The sequence below is a fragment of the Strongylocentrotus purpuratus genome, unplaced genomic scaffold (genome assembly GCF_000002235.5).
Source record: "Strongylocentrotus purpuratus isolate Spur 01 unplaced genomic scaffold, Spur_5.0 spur5_contig_867, whole genome shotgun sequence".
Lineage (NCBI taxonomy): Eukaryota > Metazoa > Echinodermata > Echinoidea > Camarodonta > Strongylocentrotidae > Strongylocentrotus > Strongylocentrotus purpuratus.
Genome location: NW_022145576.1, coordinates 1,175,168 through 1,191,329, shown reverse-complemented (window position 1 = coordinate 1,191,329; position 16,162 = coordinate 1,175,168). Strand labels below are relative to the sequence as shown.

The following is a 16,162-nucleotide window of genomic DNA, read 5'->3' as shown; positions in this document are numbered from 1 at the left end:
CGGAGGGGTGATCCGGGAAAGGAAACCGATGAAATTATTTAAAAAAATATTGAGGGGGGGGGGGGACTTGGATGCATGTCTGATAATATAAGGGGCGTTGAGTATAAAAGTGAGTAATGTAGAAAAAACTTTCACAACATATTATACTTTAAAAAAAAAAAATCAATAAAACATTTTAAAGTTGTAGCCTACTTGTACGAGGACTGTCAACAAAGATTGATTTATTCGGGTAGATTTATGTCACGGCCACGGGCCAGGGTCGCTGACCGCAGGCGCGCTCCGTGCTATGCTGCATGCTGCGCTTACACACACCCGTGCGCGCCCCACGTGGCCGACTAGACTGCACTGTCAGTAGCTGATTGCGGCACAAAAATTTATAGACTGAACCAGTTCGCTGACAACATTTTACGTCCTTGCAGAATCAAAGAGGTTTTCACAAAGTGTCCACAAAATAAGCAACAGCGATTTTATTGTTCTTGTGGATTTCTCACTCACTTGACTGAATTAAAGGTTACTTTGTCAAGGAAATCGGTTCAGTGCTCCTGAATCTCGCGCCAAAGTTATTTACCGCAGCAGGAGTGGGCGGATTGGATATCTACGTCACGGTACATCTCCCGGGTCAGTGAGGCGGAGGTGAGCTTCGAGTTTCCGCTGAACACATGTAGCGCACTCGCATCTCCCGTGTGTTTACTACTACAGACTAAGTACAGCATGTACGAGAGCGATATGAGTACTGCCAGTGCAGGTGGCAGTGCAAGCTCGAGTTCCATTGAACCCAATAGTACCTCGAGTGCCAGTGCAAGCTTGTCATCCGCTGGAACGTTATCAAGTATGGAGACTATTCCAACTCAGGAGGTTGCTGAAGGAGATTTTGATTTTGCAGAGGAGAGAGTTGTTGTATGGGGTCGTCTGTATCCTGTGGGAAAATGTTTCTCAAGTATTGGTGAGATTTGAGAATTAAAAAATGGTTGATTTCTAATTGTAAATTGGTTTGATGAGGGATGAGTTCCAGTTTCAGTTTTGATTCTATGTTGATAATAATTATTAATAGCACAGAGACTGAGACTGAGAGGCAGTGTGCCCATTACTTATATTATATGAAAATTAATTAGCTCAGGAATTATTGAAATAGGTCTATACAATTCAATTACCTGAATCTCATTTACATGTGACATTTATCTTTCCTTTTCCATCAATTTCTGTTTTATTCTGATTTTTTCTAGTTGGCATGGTTGAGTTTGAATTTGTTTGAATAGATAGCTAAGCAAATCATACAAAATTTATCTTTTCTTTTCATTGCCTATCTCTCTCTCTCATTATGCATATCATGAACTGTCTCGTTATAAGTTTAAATTCACATGCTCTCCACTGAAATGTATGTGTTAATTTCTTAACATTTAATTTCAGTGTGATGTCCATAAAGTTAGACTCAACATTTCATGAAAGTTTTGTGAGTAGCTCTTCATGAAGATTAGCAACTTGTAGTGTACATATTTCTCTTGTTATGAGAGAGAATGATAATGAAGCGCTGAAGTACTGATCATTTGTTAAAGTTAAACCCTTTTTATGAATATTGCAGACTTCTTAGACACAAAGGATGAATATATATTTGGCAGAGATCCATCTTGTGATGTTTGCTACAATGGCCCGGAAATAAGCAAGAATCCTTGCTATCAGACTCTCAGTAAAACACACTTCAGGATATTCAAGGTGAGGATATTTATCTTTTACATCATCTACTGTACATGTACAGTGAAACCTGTCTATAAAGACCACCCAAGCCTGCACCTAAGGAGTAAGGGAGACAAGAAAAAGGGTCTTTGTGCAGAGGTGGTATTTGTACACAGGCTCCTTAAGTACATGTTCCAATGAGAAACCACTTTCAAGGGAAACAACAAATGTTATTTTTCTAGGCAGGTGGGCGCGTGCGCTAAACCAGGTCTGACTGTAAAATAGTTCAAACGATTTAGGTAACTGTACATGTGTATTTTGTATCGTAAAAAGGGTGTTGAATGAATGAACCTTCACACTTTCACAATAAGAAGTTGTGAGAAATTGTGTATTATGAAAGATGAGCAATAAACAATAATATTTTAGAGACGATACACATGGCTTCTGAGTTGTGAAATCTCAGAAAACTTTGATAGCCAAGTAGCAAGGGCATCCTTTATTGATGTGCATGTTTTATTATTATTTCCAAATAAAAAGATTATAATAGACACATGTGCTGTAAGGATGCAGGACCATTTAAGGTATAATGGAATGTGTATTTTTGTATTGAATATTAGAACATCATGTGATCTTATTAAATGTTGGGATGTTAGCATTTAGATTTGGTAGTATAATTTGTCGGCATTGTGCTGTGGAAATTAGAGTTGGTAAAATTATGTATAATTCCACATCCTATTGCTTGATATTAAAGGACTGTACAATGATATGGTGGAAGGTAATTTACAACTCAACTGAGACAGAATAGCATATACATTTTTGAGATGCTGTTTATTGTGGCCACATTAATTTACATGAAGTTTAATGTTGTTTGTTTTTTGTTCAGGAATCAAATGACAATTGTAATTTCTACTTCATCGAAGACAAAAGCTCAAATGGCACCTTTGTGAATGGAGAAAAGATAGGTATGAATAAGAAATTTTACGGTGCAGATTTATATTTAAAAAAAAGAAGCTTAAGTAAGGCTGTTTTCAACACGATTTTCTGGAAAAAATAGTTAAACATATAGTGATAAAATGCATTCGACGTGATTACATGTGACCAGCTTAAAATTGCACATGTAGTTTCATGAAGTTTCATGAAGTTTCATGAATTTATAAATCACTATCAGTCCAGAGTAATTTTTAAAATTATGAAATGAATACTATTTAAGCAAACTAGTAGATTAATATATTTATTTTTACTAAAATCAAATTTTTAGAGAATAAGAGTGCAACATTTTTGTGTTGCCTTTCAGGCAATGTTATACCGTGAGCATTGGGCAGTTTGAATGTCACTGTCCTGTGAAATTGATCTAGTCGCATTGATTGTGATGTGCCACAGTACACACAACACTACAAACTCACTACCCGGTATCTCATGTGCTATCACTGTAATTCTAAAAGCATGATGCTGCTAGATTTTTTTCTAGAATTACTTGCAGGCATATGTGTCTAAAACTTCCTTTATTTTAACTAATAACTTTTTAGGTTGAAAATAGAGGAAAGGTTCCATATTTATCCATATGTTTGATGCTGTTATTTAGTAATCATCTATAATATTATACATGATCAAGTTTTTTTTTTTTAAATGTCACATACTGTATCTTCCATTATGACATCAGCTGTGTGTAACCCTTTTCTGTCATTTTTACAACTTCTAAAGGTAAAGGAAAGAAACAAGTTCTAAACAACAATGATGAAATTGCTCTATCATTATCCAAAAACAAAGGTAGGTGGATGTTATATTTTCTTCTTTTACTCCTTATTTTCATGTTTTGTCGTGTGTGTAATTTCTATTTTTTTTTAGAGCATTACATGATTAAAAATTTGAAAGAATAGAAGTATTGTAGTGTTCTTTAATGAGAATATATAGTTTGATTCTTGAGGAGTATAAAAGACGTAAACACAAAGAGCGTGTTTAGATATGTGTGGTAACCCCCGCTACCCCCCCCCCCCCCACCCCCCCCCCCCAAACAAAAATGCCACAGTTTTTTTTGGTAACCAAAACGTGAATGGTAACAAGGCTCCTACATGTACATGTACATGTACATGAATTCACTTATGTCTGTGTTATAATAAAATATAGTACAGGAATGTGAAGTATATTACAATTCATGTCTTCGTAAATAATGTTGCAGTATACCGTAGCATATCCAAACATTTTTAACATACTATTTTATTTCTGATTTCAGCCTATGTCTTCATGGACACTAAAGACTCAGATCAAAGTAATCTACCAGTAGCCCTCCGAGAGAAGTTCATCATGTCCAAGGTATTAGGCAGGTAAGTCCACCAAAATAGCTTTTTGACTAACATTTTGACTTTTGTTTTGAAATTTGTTGAATTGTTTATCATTATGGATAAGAATGTAAAGCAAAACAACAACCAGAAACAAATGAACAAAAAATTTAACAACCACGAAAACAAAATGAAAGTCATAAGTAACATAATGAACTTATAATTTAGAGATGATATATTGCTTCATGTTTAACAAAGTTCGAGTTTTCTCAGTATTTGAGGAAATGTTATTGGTTGTTGTTTGCTAGTCTAGTACCGTATGGATCCTGGGGGCCTACTCTCTTTCTGTAAACAAACACTGAAGACCTCTACTCTAATCTTGGCTCACTGTTTAATACAGATAAATTTGGCTCACTGTTAAAGATAAACTTGAGTTCTGGTAAATATAAAAAATAAATTCTCATAGAATCCAACAAAACTTAAACTGAATGTTCAAGATTATAAATAAATGATATGTGCCAAACAATTTTGGCAGAAAATGTATAGTGGCTGAGTACATGTAATGGGCATAGCAAAATAAGGAAATCCGGGATAGTACATGTACATGTGTAGGCCCGACACCATGTGCTTATTAAGCACAGGTCACTATGTGCATATGGGAGTTGTGGTTTTTATCGATGATGATGATGCCCAGTAAGTTTTTGTGCATTTGTTTTTATTTCACTGCTTATTTCTACTGCAGGATAAACGATCCAGGATAAAATCATAGCATTTTTCTCTCAAAATATGATTCCCATACCAGAGCTCAAGATTAACTTTAAATGAATTATCTTGGAGTGATCATATTTTCTTGAATGAAAGATACTGTAAACACTTTTAAAATTAATTCAGCACTGTTGTATTGTATGCCAATCAAAGGTATAGCTCCTTTATGTAGCTTTTAATCCTGTAATTAAAATTTCATTTTGGTCAAATGTAAGATTTCATCAGGATGCAATTATCTTCTCAAATTCATAGCACCTGTTTCATAAAGGAAATGTAACCTCATCCTGTATAGACATGTTGAAGCTAAAAATAGACGTATTACCGTAATTATGAATACATTGTACATGTTCTTAGCCATTTGTATGACACATCAGTTTGTCTGTAAAAAGAACTGTCAAGAAACGAAGTACAGTGTAAGATGCTCTACCAAATTTGTTTCAATGTTCTTTGTTCGAGTTTCCCCGTGGCAGTTTTTGGGGAAATCCATTCTGGCATGAAGTTGATTTTTAACATTGAAAGTTACCTGATGAAGACAATAAAAAGTATGAAGATACACCAACAGTATATTGGTGGCCTGTACTTCTACAGAAAAAGAAGAAGAAAGACGAAAGAATGTTTCAAGTTTTTAGGATCACTGACCAAATCGGCAATTACCATTATATTATCGTATTTGTAAGGTACTCTCCATTTGTTTTGTACAAAACATCTTCATAAATGTCCATTTTATCTGAGGATTTATCAAACGAAAGTATTCCCCAGGTATCTCATTTTCTCACTGTCATCAAATGAACTTGATGGTTGGACTTCCCCGTAAAGTCTGTCTAAAATAAATTAGACAGTCAACCAGCTTCTACGGCAAACAATGTTTTGAAATATATGAACAAATAATTGGAGTACCTCATGCTCAGTATATTTATATAATATATATCCATAAGACCATTACCCAAGGAGTAAGAGATAAAGTTGAGTTCTGGTAAAAAAAAAAATGAATTCTCACAGAATCAAACTAAACTTACACTGAATGTAATGTCATTTGCCAAACAATTTTGGTAGAAAATGTATACTGGCTGAGTAATGAGCATAGAATGATTTATAAGGAAATCAAGGTAAGTAGGCCTGACACCATTTGTGTAGTCCCATATACCGTACATCCTTCTGTGTACAGTGCTTGTTACTTTACCAAGACTGGGCCAAATTTATTATGATTTTGATGACTCCAGAACCTTGCAGTACACACCAATACTTACAAGTACATGCTACATGATCAACTTTTTCTGATCCATTCCACACCATTTCTTTCACAATGCAGTCACATGACCAGAACTCGACTTTATCTTTAAATGCATTACTTTCATAATTTCATTTGTTCAGGGGTGCCTGTGGGCAGGTGAAGCTAGCGTTTGAGAAAGGAACGTGTCGGAAGGTCGCAGTCAAAATCATAGAAAAGAAGACGTTCTCAATAGGTGGGACTATGGTCAGGGTAAGAGTCTTCACTTAAATCTGTGTCACTTGTTTTGTTTGTTTGTCGTTTGTTTGTGTGAATAAACTAGTGGAATAAATTTTGTTCAGGATTCACCAGCCAGACAGTGTGGCTTGTAATGATTATTGTTATTTTGGATTGCTAGGATATGGGCCCATCATCTATTCAATTTACTAAACTGGGGTAAAAAAAAAAGAAAAAAAAAAAAGAAGCTTTTTCCACTTTCAAGGAACTAGTTTTAATTTCTTATAATTCCCAGTCATTGGCAGAAGGTGGCTTTCTTTTTTCCTCTTTTTGTTTTTTCTTTCTTTATAGAAATAAAATAAAAAATTTGAGAATGTTATTAGCTTGTACTCAATGCATATATGTGTATTTCGGCTAAGCTACTGTGACTGATAGATAAATCTTATAGAAATGGTATGGTATATGTACATGTATATAAAGTGGGATGTCTGTAGTGTTAATTATGAAGAATTAATATTACTATGGTCAGTAATTTTGTTATTTCAGAATATGGAGAAGACTGTGATGGAAGAAGTCCGGATACTCAAGAGACTTCACCATGTGAGTGTTAACATGTGATTGTTAAAGTAGTCCCCTGAAGAATCAAAAGTGTTTTGAATTAATGCAAAATTCATATCATTGTGAAGGGAAGCCTTACTGATCAAATATAACAACTTCCCTCTTCAAAATATGTTTGGGGCCCGCAGTAATCATCTCTCAAAAATGTTGATTTTGAGATCCAGATTTTCTGTCTTCAGCTGTCCTCAGTAGAGCATCAAGATTCATGACGTCATTTGTGAGACACAGCTAGCCACAAATCACTTTACGCCTTTCCATGATATCTATATGATTTTTCAGCAAATTATTCATGTTTTTCAAGAGAAAATCTTTCCATCCATAAATAATTTTTTCATAATTATCAGTTGTCGTGAATTTTCTTTGGGTGACTACTTTAATGGTGCCTAGTGTAGTTAAGCTATTGGAGAGGGGGGAGGGGGGGGGGGGCACAGGGTAAATTCCCCCCTTGAAAATGGGGGAGAGGAATATGACAAGGAAAGAAGTTAGGATCACCTAGCACCCCTCCCCTCCCCATTTGATGGTATTCTTATGACTTCTTTATAGGCCAGTAATTTCTGTTCATTATTTAATCAACATTTTGTATTAGGATGACTCTTTACATGTTTTTTTGATAAATTCAGTGTGACTTCAAATAATAATAATTTATCTTCGATAAGATAGCTTTCTTGAAAGGTATAGCACTGTAGATCATAATTCCTCACTTTGGTATCAACATCGGAAGTTTTTTTTGAAAGGTTGTTTAATTGACCTAGAGGTCAGTCACATAGATAGGTTTGTAAAGATATTCATTGTTATATCCCTCTTACACACTGTAATGTTGGCACCCTTCCCTATGTAGCCTTACTTCCGGGAAAATATATACATTTATCACAGTAAACATATAACTTTATCTGAATTGAAGTATGTTATACGTACATCGCGAATACATTGTAGCACACAAGTAATCATGTTTTCTTTCAAAAATCACTTACATGTATGTTGAAGGAAACCATTCTAAAAAGAGATTATGTTCATACTATTTGATGAAATATTTGTGCTCCTTTATCAAAATATGATAGTGCCAGTGGTTTACCTCCTAAGTTCCTAACTATTAGCACTGAAATTATTTGTTGGTGAAAAGTCAATGATGATGTAGCCCTAGTTAGTGGAGGTTTAGACATACTATTCAGTAACAGCTTTCATTTGTACTAGTTTGTATATGCAAATAGTTATAGCACGCTTCAGAAGAATTACAAATCCCCTGGAATCTAGGCTACCATCATTCAATTTGAATCAATAACCTTTGGTTTGTTAGCCCTGGGCATTCCCATTCAATTCATGTTGATTTGGCACTGAGTGATGTTTGTTATCGATGATTTTTTTTTCACCACCCATGAACCCAAAATAATGCAGGGTATCTTTTTATTTTGCCAGGCATTATTACAGCTATTAAATGCACAAGTTCTTTGTTGATTTGGCATTTATAATCACAAATTGCAATTCATTTGAACCACTGTATTTAATGATTTGTGATTCTATTTTAATGATGGTGGTTGATATTTTCGTTTTATTTCTTGTTTTGTTCAGCCATGTATTATAGGTATAGAAGATGTGTGTGACACGCCAGAGGTCCTGTATATTGTATTAGAATTGTGAGTAAAACATCTACATTAAAGTCCCTCTAAAGTGTTGGGAGCCCCAAATTTTGCCAAAGATTTGAATGGCAAAATTTCACTTATAAATTGTATCATAATGTGAAAGAGGATATCATTTAAGACACACTTCTGCAAAGATTTCCCCCCAAAATGTGCTTGAAGACAAATATTCATAAAAGAATACCGGTACTTAATTTGGGTTTTCAGTGGTAGGCAGAAAAATTTGAATTTTGTATTCTTTCATCAATATTCGACTTCAAACAAATTTGTTTTGAAAAACCTTGCAGAAATGTATCTTAAATGACATCCTCTTTCACATTATGATACAATTTACGTGAAATTTAGCCATCAATTTTTGTGGGGCTCCCAACACTTTATAGGGGGGCTTTAAGCAGTTCTATATTGTAATGAGAGCTAAATAATGCCACAATTTTCCTAGTGCCTCCATTCATTTTCAAATCTGCAAATACAGACTCGCTACTTTCTTGTGTTCTTTTTGTTCTGTAATAAAGATTTTGCTATGTTACAAAAAATGCATAAAGCGTAAGCAATAAAGAAATTAAGCAGTATGATGATGTACTTTATGATCATTTATGAAAACTTTTGGAGGAATTTTGTGTTGATGGAGTTACCAAATCTGTTATTTAACAGATCCTGTAGGAAGAAATTCCTTGAATATTTGAGCACTTTATTGGTAGTTTGGCTAAAGTCAGGGTAATAATATGATTGCAGGGCATTCATGTAAAAATGGGTAAACAAATTGTTGTTGTTATTGATGTAACATGAATATTTTTGATGTTGAGGAAGGAGCAGTAATGATAATGATGTATCAGAATAAACAGGATGTTGAAATGATACTTGTTCAAAATGTTTTCGTTCAAAAAAAAAACAGATAACAATATTTTTGTAAATTATAATGGTTACTTACAAAACAATGTTGAAAACTGCTGCCTTCACCAAGTCGGTTAGCATGCTCTGTGATTATGTTTCAGAATATTATTATTATTATTATTGTTAATATTGAGGAAGGAGCAGTAAATAATATTGATGTATCGGAATAAACAGAATGTTATCATTTTTTCAGAGTCGAGAGTGGAGAACTGTTTGATAGAGTGGTGAGTCTAGGCAAGTTTGATGAAGCAACGGCAAAGTTTTACTTCTATCAGATGATCACAGCATGCAAGGTACGCATCAAGATATAATTCGTGCATAGAAATCTACCGTACTTAATCCAGTGTATTTTCTTTACGGTTGCCACAGAATTAAAGATACAGAATTAGCAAGCACATATTCTGGCCAAGAATCTCGAGTTGATACTAAATTTAGCAAAACTTTGGGTTAGACTACATGTAGCATCCAAGTTGAAGGCGGACCTTAACCGACACTCGATCATAAATCTGCTTTGTGAACAATGGTGCTTATGACAGATTATATACCTTTAAAGAAATGAGTAACTGAAAAATAGGCCCCTGGCTCCTAAATCCCTTCCATTTTGTTTGGGAAAGTTCGAATGCATCTTTTGCTGTGATTAGACAATTTTTTAATGCTTCATCTTTAGCATAGATCTAATGCAGCAGCATGCATTCATTATAATATGTATTACCCAACTACAAATTTACATTTGATAGTCCAATTGTGGGCTTTTTAGATACATCAGTCCGCTTTGGAGAAATGAAATAATTTTATGTGCATACTAACAAGCCTATTTTATTTATATTTCTAATCGTCCCAAAAATTATTGTTTCAATATTAAGTGTAATTATTTATTATTTTGTACAGTATCTTCATGACAATGGAATAACACACAGGGATCTCAAGGTAAGAGTAAAAAAAGCTTTTGTTTTTGTATTTTGACCAATTAACACAAGTGATGAAAATCCAACTACAACTTTCACTGTTGGGTAGCCAAGGCTAGCTTTGTTTATTGCGTAACATATGTTTTTGTGAGATTTGCACCTCATTAAACATCCAGCATGAGCTACTTTCCCGATAACAATGGACTCAACTCAAGATTCAAATCTAAATCTGAATTGAACCTAGAAGAAGTATCTCTTAATAAATAAGCCAAGAGCACTTGTTGAATCTCTGCTTTATTATTCAAGGAAGTGAATGGAGATTTGTTTTAATTGATTATTTTACTTCATAATTCTCGTTCAAGAATTTATGAGAATCTGCCCGTGCATTACGTTCTGCAATTTTTCTTTGTGTGAAACATTTTTATAACATAGAAGGATTAAACAAGAACTTGTATTCAAAATTTGATCGTTATTTTATGAATAATTAGAGGGAAGAGTATAGTTGCCCACCTCTCCCTCCCTTTATCATAAAAGGTCAACTAATGACAGTTCTTGTCAATTTCTATTTTTCAACAGTAGCCACGATTGCTTCAAAAAATGATCTGCGCATGCACCGGCGGGTTCTCATATATACTCTTCCCTCTAATTATTCATAAAATAACGATCAAACTTTAAACATAAGTTCTCGTTTAATCTTCCTATTATACTGTTTTATATCTCTCTTTCTCCCTCTCTCTTAAAAAATAAGCTGAGAACACTTATTGAATCTCTGCTTTATCATTCAGATAAATTTAATTTATTACTACCCCTCTTTGATCCGCAGCCAGAGAACCTCCTCCTGATGTCCGACGACAAGGAGACCATCCTGAAGGTGACCGACTTTGGCCTCTCCAAGTTTGTGGGTGAGCAGTCCCTGATGAAGACGCTGTGTGGCACACCGACCTACCTCGCTCCGGAGATCTTGACCAGTATGGGCATGGGTGGCTACACCAAGGCCGTGGATTGCTGGAGCATAGGGGTCATCCTCTACATCTGTCTGGCGGGGTATCCTCCCTTCTCGGATGAGATTAAGGCGATGAACCTTGATGAGCAGATCAAGAGGGGTTACTACAGCTTTCCAACAAAGTACTGGGGCTCGGTTTCAGCGCCAGGTACAGTTTGATAATAATAATAATAGCTTGTTCTTATATATCGCTTTTCAGGACCACAGGTCCTCTCAAAGTGCTTTACAGATATATATCATTACCCCGGTCATCGGATTCAGGCTTACCGGCACACAATGTATGCACATTCTCCACTCCCTGGGGAGCATTTCAGCAAGGCATAATATTTACTAGTGCGCACTTGCATTATCTTTCTCATCCTACCGGGTACCCATTTAACACCTGGGTGGAGAGTGGCAAATGTTGATCATTGTCTTGTCGGGCCAGAGTTGGGCCAATGTTGAAGTCTTACAGATATGTTCTATGTTTCTGCAGAATTGTTGACTAGGGCAATGAAAAAAAGGATTATGTTATCAAGTGAAAATTGTCCTCAGTCTTAAGTCAGTTCCTTGCACTTTTCAGATGAATAGATGTCTTCATCAGAATGATATGATGGATATCCATCCTCACATGTCTAATGTGGCAAAGTTGATAGGGCCTGATAATATCGTCGGCCGGCTGGCAGAAGGGCATTAGCGTTCGAGCGACTCCAAAACTACTTTTCAAATTATTTGCATTTAAAGATTTGTTTTATATGTAAACTGCTTTCTGTCCCAAAAATTGATTTAAAACTTAAAAGACTAATAGAAATGTTATAATAGTAGAACACGGCCACAATTTTTGTGTGGAAAAAGTCAGTTTCATAAAAGTTTGAGGCGATTTAGTGCTAACGCCCTTCTGCTTAACGCTTACCTGCCATAGTTTACAGGAGGGATAAGACCGCCCTACAAGGTCACTGGACATGTGGTTATCTCATCAACTCAGCTCTCAGTTAACATAAGAAAAAGAGGATCATGGGGGACCAATGGTCACCGATTAAGCATTGTTTGTTATATAGAGGGCGCAAGTAGCTTCAAGTAGTGCAGTGGGCCTTTAATGCTTAATTTTTTACCTGAAGTTCTAGCTAACGCCCTCCTGCCAGCCAGGCGACGATATATAGAAGTGCAGTGTATCAGTATATGTGCTATGGAGTCTTGTAAGAAGATGTTGTTCATGTAGGGCGCCTTTCTGTTTTATGCATTTGCAACTATGGTACAAGAGTCATCAATGTGTTGGGGTTTACTTTTTTTTTTTTAAGTATTACCATAGTAGCTTGAGTTACTTTGATACAAATAAGTGAGGGGGGGGGGGATAACTGACAGATGTTTTCTAAAATTCAATAGTCTTTTAGCAGAAATTTTATACACTGAACTTTCTCCTTGAGCATAGATAATTTTAGAAGGCCATGTCCCTTGAATATTCAACTAATTTCTTTATAAATTGAATTAATTTCCTTTGAATTCAGGTTTTGACGTGATGAAGAAACTTCTTGACAGTTTTGACCAATCAAAGGCCTAGAATTGTGATATGTGGTACAGTCAAACCTCTATATAGTGACCACCCAAGGGAAACACAAAAAGTGTTCATTGAAGACAGGTGGTCTTTGTAGACAGGTTCTTTTAGTACATGTTTCAATGAGAAATAATTTTCAAGGGGAACGAATAATGTGGCCTTTGTAGACAGGTGGTCACTAAAGCAGGTTTGACTGTATATAATAACAACTAAATCCCATTCTCTTCAATGCAGCAATTGACATGGTTAAGAAGCTACTGACCGTCGACCCGAAGCGGAGACTGACCACCAAGCAGGCCTTAGCTCATCCTTGGCTACAGGACCAAGAGGTCATTGATAAAGCCGAAAAGGTCATGTATCCAAACAGGAATGGCCAGATGCTTCCTCCTTCTGCACCGGTAAGGTCTTATTATTCACACTTTATGTGGTAAAATGCCTTTTAAAATAAGGCACTGCCCCAAAATAAAAAGCATGCCGCAATTCACATTTCTGTATCTGAAAAAACACACAGATAAGGGAGAACGCATAGGGACCTCTGTTGTATGCACTTTTATTTGGTCCCAATTTCCCATTGTCTCCAATAGACCATAAACGATTTTTGTAATTTTGAATTCCAATCATAAATATCTTGATAATCAAACGGGCGATCGTCTTGTAAACTTCATGGGATTCCTGACTGACCTAAAGACTTATAATTAGGATTGCACCATGAGCTAAATGCAGGATTTTGTTTAGAATCAGAAGCAAAGATGCCCAATCTCTTTGAAGAGAAGGTTGCGTTCTGGGAGAGGGGTTAACCCTATGTTAAATGGGGGAGGGGGGGGGGTCAGTTTGACCCCCTCCCCCCCCCCTGTAGAAATTTCGCGACTTCTCCGAAACCGCGGCAGATATAACATTTTCCTTTCATGACTTTTTTCTTTCGAGTCTTACGCATCTTTTAAAAAATTGTTTTTGAAAATCAAACGTATAGTTTCAAAGTCACATGACTTTTTGTCTTTGCCTGTCAGCTCGAAAATCGCTCATTTTTGTGATTTGTGTACAAAACATATGGAAATATCATTTTTCCTAAAAAGAGATAAAACATTGGTTATTTAGTCTTGTTTAAAGTTTAGGTGTTTGTTTTGGGTCAAAATAGTTGAATAGTAGTTAAAAATGAAAGAAAACAACAAAAACAATAAAATACATAAGTTAAAAAACAATGAAATACATAAGAAATTATCAAAACAAGAGATAACATAAGGAATAACCTGGCTCTTCCAATTGTTTGTGTTGTATTATTCTTCCAAATTATTATTATCTAACAAATATATGTAGTGAAAAAGAATGCTTAAATATGAATAATGTATGATTTATGGGCAAAAATGTGAATTTATGACCTTATTTGCATGAATTACCATAAATATGCAAATGAGTGAATTTTTCAAAAAATTGAAATTACCATAGTATTCTATACCGAGAATCGTACGGCGTAACGTAACTCGCTGGGCTGGTAAGAAGGCATCATAGAAAGGACAGGCCAGGGAGCGTGAGTTGGAACTGTGTGCGGATCGTGGTTTAATTTGAAATATTTTTTTTTTTTTTTTTTTTTTTTGTAGACTATGACTAATATTATATTAAAATGAGATTGGAAAAAGAAAGAAAAAATAATCATTTTACCAAGACATTAAAAGAAAGAGATGAGATGAAATTGGCAACAATAGTCAAATTTGACTAATAGCCATTATAATACCAAACGAACAACAACAACAACATACACTTCACTTGACATGTATGCAAATTTTCGCAGCGATCAGCAGTGAAACGGCCGAGATCTTACGGGGGGACCCCCCCCCCCCCCCAGTAAAAACCTGGTCTGAAATAGCCCAGTTAAAATAGGGTTAAAGGTAAAGACCAGTTACGGTCATGCGATTGCATTGTGAAAGAAACGTTGTGGAATCGATCAGAAAAGGTTGATCATCTAGCATCTAGCATCTGCAAGGTTCTGGAATCATCAAAATGATAAGAAACTTGGCCCATTCTTCGTAAAGTTACAAGCACTATACACAGAAAGATGTATATGGGACTACCCTATATCTCTCACAGACCATGAGAGAAACAAATTTACCAAATATATGAATTAGTAGGCGGTTTCCCGGCAAATTTTTTATCATCATGTATTAGTCAAAACATATTCTTTCACATGATTGGTAATGAGAGCTTCCATTTCATTTGAAATTGGGGCATTTCCAATACTGGTCTTTACCTTTGAATAATGTGTGAGCATTTTTGTTGTCATTATGCAAGTGGAAGAACATCATAGAAAAAATGTCCTCTGAAAAGTATGGCTCTACAAATGCCTTAATATTCTAAATATAACATGTAATAGCCTAAAAATGAAGATCACAGTTTTATGCCACATGTTTGTACATCTTTCTGTGTACAGTGCTTGTTACTTTTACCAAGACTGGGCCAAACTTCTTATCATTTTGATGATACCAGAACCTTGCAGTGCACACCATTAATTATATGCTACATGATCAGCTTTTTCTGATCGAGTCCACACCGTTTCTTTCACAGTGCAATCGCCTGACCAGAACTCAACTTTATCTTTAAGTATCAAGTCTTTAAGTGCTATTTCAATGCAAATTATTAAATTATGTGGCCCTAGATTTCAGTTCTATTTGATAGAAGCATGTTGTCTCCTTGAGTTCTGTATCTGTAATTTCTACCTTTATTTCCTTCTCATTTCTGCTCTCTGTAGGTTCCCGGGATAAAGAAGCGTCCTAGAGAGTCTGCAATGAGCACAGACGATGAGCACTGTGATGACTCTGGCATAGGCTGTATGAGCTCCAGAAAGATGTCTAGGAGTGATGACAGTGGAGATGGTGCCTTTGACAAGACGGAAGACGTGTCAAAGGTTGTGGCAAAGGTCGCTGCTAAGGTTGCTGCAGGCGGAGATGCGTAATCACATATGTAGCTGGTGAGCATCTGTGATTGAAATCACCAATGCCTTCCTTTGATTGGACAGTTCACACATACTTCGGCCTCTACCCTTTGTTATTATTATTATCATCATTATTAATGGTTTAAAACCTTCCGTGCCTAGGAGAGTTAAAGACGTATGCAACCCCATTAACCTCTGGGCCGCTTACGTTTTCTTTTCTCGTATAGATATTATTGTTCCCGTGTTTGTCTCCTTGAGTTCTGTATCATGTTATTTGTTACCTTTTCTTCTTATTTTCATCTATTTTGTTTGTTCTTTGCTCATGTTCTCCCAAATCAATTGAGCTGAAATCAGTTTACCCTCTGAACTACAATTGAATACCATTCTTGCTTTTTACTTTTTTAATGTAATGAACCAAAAGTAGTATTATATATCTGTAGCAAAATGCAGGCAAGGATTCAGGTGTGGGAAAACCGACCCATTCACCCCATTTTGGCGACT

The 16,162-nt window shown here is 35.7% G+C and overlaps 1 protein-coding gene across 1 annotated transcript; it reads left to right on the top strand.

The window, feature by feature from the left end:
• Positions 1 to 344: 344 nt before the first annotated feature.
• LOC115917991 (serine/threonine-protein kinase Chk2-like) lies at positions 345 to 16,162 on the top strand. Its single transcript, XM_030975292.1, has 13 exons — positions 345 to 943; positions 1,580 to 1,710; positions 2,555 to 2,633; positions 3,373 to 3,438; positions 3,902 to 3,992; positions 6,084 to 6,192; positions 6,703 to 6,756; positions 8,341 to 8,405; positions 9,493 to 9,592; positions 10,188 to 10,226; positions 11,028 to 11,355; positions 12,973 to 13,136; positions 15,479 to 16,162. Exons 1-13 carry the CDS (start codon positions 712 to 714, stop codon positions 15,680 to 15,682), a joined length of 1,662 nt encoding a protein of 553 aa, XP_030831152.1. The 5' UTR covers positions 345 to 711; the 3' UTR covers positions 15,683 to 16,162.

Bases quoted from the DNA above. Each gene is read 5' to 3' on its own strand.
- LOC115917991 (XM_030975292.1), top strand. From the start codon at position 712: ATGTACGAGAGCGATATGAGTACTGCCAGTGCAGGTGGCAGTGCAAGC. The intron at 2,634-3,372 runs GTATGAATAAGA...CAACTTCTAAAG, and splicing joins TGTGAATGGAGAAAAGATAG to GTAAAGGAAAGAAACAAGTT. The intron at 11,356-12,972 runs GTACAGTTTGAT...TCTTCAATGCAG, and splicing joins GGGCTCGGTTTCAGCGCCAG to CAATTGACATGGTTAAGAAG.